Source organism: Tribolium madens, unplaced genomic scaffold (genome assembly GCF_015345945.1).
Source record: "Tribolium madens isolate multiple individuals breed KSU strain unplaced genomic scaffold, Tmad_KSU_1.1 Scaffold_96;HRSCAF=242;Tcas5.2_LG5, whole genome shotgun sequence".
In the NCBI taxonomy this organism is placed as follows: Eukaryota; Metazoa; Arthropoda; class Insecta; order Coleoptera; family Tenebrionidae; genus Tribolium; species Tribolium madens.
The window spans coordinates 943,614-951,312 of NW_025401068.1; the positions used below are offsets into that span (position 1 = coordinate 943,614).

Below are 7,699 nucleotides of genomic sequence, written 5' to 3' on the forward strand. Positions count from 1 at the left end.
ATAAAATGTCGTCACAGATTAACTGGTTCTAAGCTAATCTGTGACGTCATCTCTTCCTCAGTGCACGTGGCAAGGACATGCGAGCGAACCGGGTATAATCCATTCACGCTGTTGTTGCCGCTAAGCCACGTGGCAAGGACATGCGAGCGAACCGGGTATAATCCATTCACGCTGTTGTTGCCGCTAAGCCATAAAAAAAGCCCTTGTAAATCTTCATAATCACCTTCAAACCGAACGCTCGTGCCTGTTTCTCTTGTTGTGAAAATCGACGGTTTTCGGTACCTACTCAATATGTCTATTCTTGTTTTTCCGTGTCACTGTATGTTGTTGGAGTAAGAGGAAGATAGTGAGGTAAAACTTTCAAATGAGAAGCAGAATTCCGGATCAGTGATAACAAAAATGTAACGACTCAAATTTTAAAATTTATTTAAAAATATTTAACAAATATTCGTTTTATAAAATGAAATAATAAAAATACGATACATGGACCTAATATCCTACGGCTAATAATAATTATGTATGAGAATATTTTTCGCATGAAGAAGTGTCGTCACCCAACCCAAATCGAGGGCGAAATGTTTTGGGTGCACTGGTACCTGTCACCCTCGGCTTCGTTATATTGCTTAGCGGCAACAGCCTCGTGAATGGATTATACTAACTTTTATGGGACATAAAAGCGTACTAAGATTTTATGTCTTCTGCGAAACTCGCTCGTTCTAGTTTTATTATTGTAGCGAATAACGAGAATTCCGTGTTCTCGACCGCGCAATGACTTAAGTTTTTTGATCTTTTTACATATTATTGAAGACTTTAAGTCTACATCATTAAAAAGAACAAGCCCGTCACAATAACTTGTAACGACCACGTGGTTCTCCGTTCTGCGAGTGATTTTTTAAATAATTGATTGAAACAATCAAAAATTTAGTGTCCAACAGTGAAAGGCGTAAGTAGACTTCCCCCTTCCCGCTGGTAGCTGCTTTGACAACCCGACAGAGCTTCATAACCTCACAATATAGGTCCTTGCTTCTTCTTTATTTTGTTTTATCGTCCCATTTCCTTTGATTTTGGCTCGTGGAAGCACTTAATCTCCTAGGCTTTGCATGACAGTTACCCCCGAGGGAGGGGGGACCACCCCCTCCTGATAGCACACAGACACCGCCACCGCTACGCTACGCTACTCCACGTCAGACCAAAGCCCTTTCGTGGTCATTGTACAACCCCAGGTATCTAACACGTCTCAAAATGGTAACGATGGCTCCTCTAAACAAACCACGAAAATGTAGCATCCACTAAGAATTGGTAAAGTCCTCACCACTGCAGGTATTCAGGGTGTAATCAGAGTCTCAAAAAAGGTCCTCAGCAAGTAGGCATCGAAATTAAACAATCCATCCATGCTAACAATTTTGTGGATAATAATTGTTTCAAGGATCTTGGATTCACAGCTTCCGTTCCGGCCTCCTTAGTCACATGTAAGGGTTTAATTCGGAGTGGCTCTAAGGATATCCCCATCGAAGATGTCGTCATGTGCACATCTACCATAAAGAAGGTCATTGCTGCCCGCCGATTGAACCGTAGACAAATTGTTAACAATGAAGTCCAATACCTACCCAGTGAATCCGTTGTAATCACATTCCAGGGAAAAATGATCCCGAAATACGTGGAACTCTTCTGTTCATTGACCCCGTCATACAATGCCATAATTGCTTATGATACGGCCACTCACAAGCAAATTGCAGAAGTAAATCGAGATGCGCAAGATGTGGAGAAGAGCACTCTCGATCTGATTGTGAAAACATGGTAAAGTGCATTTTTTGTGGAAAAGACCATGGAGCTACAAACAAAATAGCAGACAAAAGGAAATTGAAAAACTAATGGCTACAGATAATCTCTCGTATTATGAGGCCAACAAAAAACTTCCTGCTCAACCCAGACAATTCTCTTACCGCTTAGCATTACTAGTAAAATGTCACGGAATGGTTCCGACCCACATAATAGATTTTGGAACGTAGTTAATAACACAAAAAATAATATCTACGAAATTATAAACGAAATCTTTCCTAAAACTTTTAGACAAAAACGAGGATTAATTAATGAACTTGGTTCAATATTCAAAAGCGTCGTCTGCGTTGATTGACAGTAAATAAAGTCTGGGCAATAGGCCAAAATCGTAAATTCCGGTAGATGACGCGCGCGTTATGCTTCGAAGGAAACTGTAATTTGTGAAATTTGAAAATTTGCAGGAAATTAAATGTCACAATTGTTGACACGTTTAATAAAATATTACTGTCAATCAACGCAGACGACGTTCAAAAGTATAACTGAAATCTAGATTATGAAGATGAGCAGAAATTTGAAAAATTAATAACACAATTATTGAGAGTCGAGTCGAGTGAGGGTCACATTGTGGTTCTCTCTTGTTTCCTCCTCATTTTTCTCAAATAAAAGTGTTAAATTGGTCTTGCCTGGTATTGACCTGTTCAGAAAATTTTTCTTTTCCTCACAGTAATAATTGGTTTAGATTTTGTTATAATACTCCAGATTTTACAGCTGATTTATACCTGCGCTATCCGTAAGTTCTTATCTATCAGTTTGTTTTTTTTTTTCTTTCTTGCTATCGCCCTTGCCGGTTGGTGAGGAGAATAACTTTGGTGTTTCTGCGGTGCGCTCCGCACAAATGGGGTACTATACTATATTTTTTTTATTGTCTAAGTTAAATCTACAAAATAGTTATTTATGTACCAAGTCAGTAAAGTGATTCTTTATCGAACGAGTCTGAGATTATGAGCCGAGTGAGCGAAGCGAGCGAGGTGAGTAACAGACGAGTTCGATAAAGACACTTTACTGATGTGGTGCATACAAAATTTTATCGCCAACCACAAAATTTTATGATTAAAAAAAATTGAGATATTATAATTTATCACATTTTATTATTATGTATTATGGAAGTAAACACATAAAAACAGTAACAGCGAATACAAAACAAATCCACCTACGTATTAGGTGTATTCGTTATATTAAACGTGAATGTACACCTTGACGCATTATAAAAATTAATTCCTGAAGTCGAAGGAGTTTGAAGTGAAAATATCTGAGGATTATTATCTAAGTTAATTTGTAAATTTTGAGCAGAATTATCATTGGTAACAACTATGTTCTCAGTTTGACCTTCACCTAAAATTGTCTTTGCCATTTTCGTTTTATAGAGCACAGATTCTTCAACATAAGACTCTGCAATCGTGTCGCTTTTCCACCCTCCGTGGCGTTTTAAATTCTCCTTACTGCCGCCTGCGTTGGCAAAGAGTGTGGCGGACGTTCGACGAAGACAATGTCCCGTATAAAGAGATGGTTCTGGTAAATGCAGATAGTTGGCAATTTTGCTTGGTATACTTCGAAAAGTATGGATTCCAACTGGTTGGACTGTGCATTTGCCATTTCTATAAGTTAGGAAAAATCGATCGTAGGGCGTCTGCTTAGGACGCAGAGCTAAATATTTGTTAAATAATTCTATGGAGTTTACTTTTCCTTCAAACTCTGGAGTGATCACAAATAACCGAGGTCTGTTGGTCTTTGTTTTAGGTATATGAACAACCAGAATTGTTTCTTTGTGCTCTATGTCACTTACTTTTAAATTCAAAAGTTCTTCATTACGTAAAGCCCCAGCAAACACAACACAAATCTAAAATAATTACTACATTCATATCAAATTGGTTTTGATAAGTTTGCATAAATTACCTTCATCATCAAGTAGATTTCATCCGGTGCATTTAGTAAAAATTTTAGTATTTCTTCTTGTGAAAGCGTTTTGGACTTTTTTGGAACATGATTTCTTCCTTTTTGCTTTAAAAAGGCCGTAAGTTTTTTATATTTACTAATGTCAATGTCATTTTTTGCTAAAAGGGTTGCTTTCACCATAGAATAATACGACCACATCGAAGAAGGGGAATACTTTTTCGATAAATCGGAAAAATATGCCAGTAAAACCTTTTCGCTATAATTTTTAACTCCATGTTTTTGGCACCACTTTATGAATATGTCATACCGGCGATTGTATGTTTCGAATGAGTTTTGTGGTAGAATTTCGAAAGAGGTCTCTAACGACTTCTTCTGAATTTCAGACGGCGTGCACTGAATGTCTTCTTCCATTATTTTCGATAAATAATTCGCGACAAAACTCTTATAGTTGGAACAGTGACAGTAACAAACGATTTCTGTTTAATGTCAAACAGTCATGGCTGGCTATGTTGTAAGATATTAGCGGAAGGTAAAGTTTTTTTTTTACAGTAAGATTTAAAAAAGTGATTGTTTACTTCCGAAAATCGCTATGGTAATGCTTCGCTTTATTGACGGTTGGCGATAAAAAAATAATATACCGTGTTTTTTGTTTTTTGCGAAAACGTGCATTTAAGGCGAAAAAAAATGTTGAAGTTGGTGCAAAATAAACACACTTTCAAACACACCATGTTTGTGCCAAGTGATGACGTGAGCAGACCCTGACGAACGCGCAAAATCAGCCAAAGCCGACAGCTCTAACCCAAGCTCCAGTCTGCGATGCGATGGAAGAAAGTCGTCGGTAAGAGAGACAAAATAGCGCTGCGTTTGCTGATTGGACGTGGAGGCCCGACGTCATCAAACGCGCATTGTAATACCGTTTAAATGTAGTGGATCAAAAACCACTTGTTTAAATCTCATTTATTTAAAAAAATACAGTTTAATTGAAAATCGATTTTTAGTTATATTGCTATTTAACAACGAAGAATAATATAAACCTAAATTTTGCCTACTTTTTTTTATAGTATAGTACCCCATTGAATTGAGGCGAATGACTTGGACTTTTAATTTGATATTTTCTTACAATTTTTCCTAATTATTTCTTAACAAAATAATCATTTTAATCACTTCACATTAGTTATCTCAGTAATTTGTAGCCACTTGTTTTGCAAATTTTGCAAAAAGTGTAATTTGCTTAGCACTTTTTATACAAGTCAACTTGTTAACTCTTCAAAAATGCAGGCAAACTGTTGCCACTGTTTTAACCCACCTGGTTCAAAACCTACCACCAAATGTGACAGTTGTAAATTAGTTCTCCACTTCCATTGCCTTGATATGTCTCCGGATGAAATCAAAATCATTTCAAAGTCTCATAGTTCGAATATAAAACTTATTTGCAATAGATGCACCACCACTTTTGATGCGTTTAATGATTTAAAAGTGTTAATTAATAACCTTCAGACTACTTTTAGCGATAAACTCAACAGTCTGGAACAAAAAGATCATAATTTGGACAAAGAGGAGCTAATTAAAGAGTCGATTGAAAGATCTTGGAAACAATCTAACCTTATTTTATACAACGTCCCTGAAAGCCAGTCACTTAATGATGATATAAATACTGCTAATGATATTCTTGAAATATTGGATACTTCACTAGTCGTAAGACCTGACAACGTTTCTCGAATCGGTATTCTTTCTCATTCTAGCAAATTTCCACGTTTAGTGCGTCTTAGACTTGATTCTCCCTTAAAAGTTAAACTTGCTCTAAAAAACAAACAACGTTTAACAAACTCCAAATTTAATAAAGTAAAAGTGTCTGATGTTAAAACTAAATCTCAACTTAACCAACTAAAAGATTTGCGCAATGAATTAAAAAACAGAACTGAAAATGGTGAACAAAACTTAACTATTAAATACAAAAATGGCCTTCCTCAAATTATCTCTTTTCCGGCAAAAAACTCTCAAAACTAAACAATTGCACCTGCATATACACTAACATGAGTAGCTTATTATTGAAATTCAATGAATTTTTAACTTTCGTGCAAAATTACCATCCTGCAGCTATTTTCATCACCGAAACATGGCTGAAAATAAACATTCTGATTTAATGATAAAAATTCCTGGGTATACTATTTATAGAAAAGATAGAAAACTTCGTGTAGATGGTGGAGTTTGCATATACAAGGTGATTCTTTTAGGGCCTACATTAGAAACTTTTTAACTTCTAATGCAGATAGGAATTTGAAATTTTGTACACAACCCAAATCAACCAGTCTGAGTTCAACTAAATTATTTTCAAAATGGCTGAACTTCCGGAACTACGAGAAATTGGCGCCAACTTTGAAATTTTAAATGGTACCCACTTATTTTCATTGCATTTTTGAATTCTCCTCTTTAAACTAAGTAAAATGTACCTAGTTGTTAGTACTTATCTATCATAGTTTTTAACATATGTCAATTTTTTGGTCAAAATTTTCACTTGCAGGGGTTCATTCAAAACATCACAGCTCTTGAACCCTTTGCGATAAGTTAATATTTTTTTTCGCTTTCGAAAACCAAAGGTTCGAAAAATTTTCTAGAATATTCAAAATTGTCGACTGTCAAATTGCAAGGCTAGTATGATTTTTTGAAAATGATCATTAACAAACAGCTTTAACTCAGTTTTTTCAAATGAAATGACTATTTTCTCAACGGCAATCAAAACTACATCAATTTGTAGAAGGACTTTTATCAACATGTCCTATACCTATCTCTTACAGTTTTTGAAATAATCACAAAAAAGATGTTAATGTTTTTATTTTTATAGTTAATCACGTAGGCTTTGAAAAAATACAATAATTAATGCAAATGTTCGATATGTTTACCCTTTTCAAACAGTCCAAAACTCGATGGGGTCATTTTATTTGAAAAAACTAAGTTATAGCTGTTTGTTAAATATCATTTTCAAAAAATCATATAAGCTTTGCAATTTGACAGGTGACAATTTTAAATTGAAATTTTAGGAAACTCTTCGAACCTTTGGTTATCAAATTCAAGAAAAATTATTTACTTATTGCAAACGGTTCAAGAGCTGTGATTTTTTTAATAAACCTCTGCAAATGAAAATTTTGAGCAAAAAATTGACATATGTTAAAAACTATGACAGATAAGTACTAATAACTAGGTACATTTTACTCAGTTTGAAGAGGAGAATTCAAAAATGCAATAAAAACAATTGGTTACCATTTAAAATTTCAAAGTTGGCGCCAATTTCTCGTAGTTCCGGAAGTTCAGCCATTTTGAAAATAATTTAGTTGAACTCAGACTGGTTGAAATGGGTTGTGTACAAAATTTGAAATTTCTATCTGCATTAGAAGTTAAAAAGTTTCTAATATAGGTCCTAAAAGGATCACCTTGTATGTATTTACTGGATTCTATTTTTTCTCGCTTCTCAATCTCCATCATTTCGTGTGATTTCTCTCTTCTTGAATCAATTTTTCGAAAAATTTCTTCTAAAAATTTTTCTCTAGTTGTAGGCTGTATCTATCGACCTCCAGGAACAACAATTGAAACCGATCTCTCCTTATTTAGCTTTATGACTAATCTATTCACTAAATTTGACAATATTGTGCTTTGTGGAGATTTTAATTTTCCATGTCTTCAGTGGTCCTTAACGAATTCAGTGGTTTTTGATATGTTTGGTCCTCTCAGAGATTTTATTTCTGACACTCGTGCTAAACAAATTGTATCCCAACCAACAAGATATCGCCCAGGCGACACCCCAAACATTCTCGACTTAGTATTTGTTTCTAATACTAATTTAACAGTAAACATGGACTACTTTCCTTCAATAGCTAAGTCTGATCACGTGGTTTTAAAATTCGATATATTTAGTATCAAATTATCGAGACATAAAGAAAACTTATATCTCAAAACTGTTTATTAATTTTGA

General features: G+C 34.9%; 1 protein-coding gene and 1 long non-coding RNA gene across 3 annotated transcripts; both read right to left on the reverse strand.

Moving 5' to 3' along the window:
• On the reverse strand, nucleotides 1-2,154 carry LOC123013997. 2 transcript variants are annotated; one of them, XR_006413290.1, is made up of 3 exons: nucleotides 1,608-2,154; nucleotides 1,313-1,532; nucleotides 1-1,260 (listed from the first exon to the last, which is right to left on the reverse strand). It is a non-coding gene; the product is annotated as an uncharacterized LOC123013997 (long non-coding RNA). The 2 variants fall into 2 exon arrangements; XR_006413289.1 differs by having other exon boundaries at nucleotides 1,313-1,553.
• Nucleotides 2,155-2,163: 9 nt separating this feature from the next.
• LOC123013993 lies at nucleotides 2,164-3,859 on the reverse strand. Its single transcript, XM_044412879.1, has 2 exons — nucleotides 3,733-3,859; nucleotides 2,164-3,676 (listed from the first exon to the last, which is right to left on the reverse strand). Exons 1-2 carry the CDS (start codon nucleotides 3,739-3,741, stop codon nucleotides 2,990-2,992), a joined length of 696 nt encoding a protein of 231 aa, XP_044268814.1. The 5' UTR covers nucleotides 3,742-3,859; the 3' UTR covers nucleotides 2,164-2,989.
• Between the last annotated feature and the right edge of the window lie 3,840 nt (nucleotides 3,860-7,699).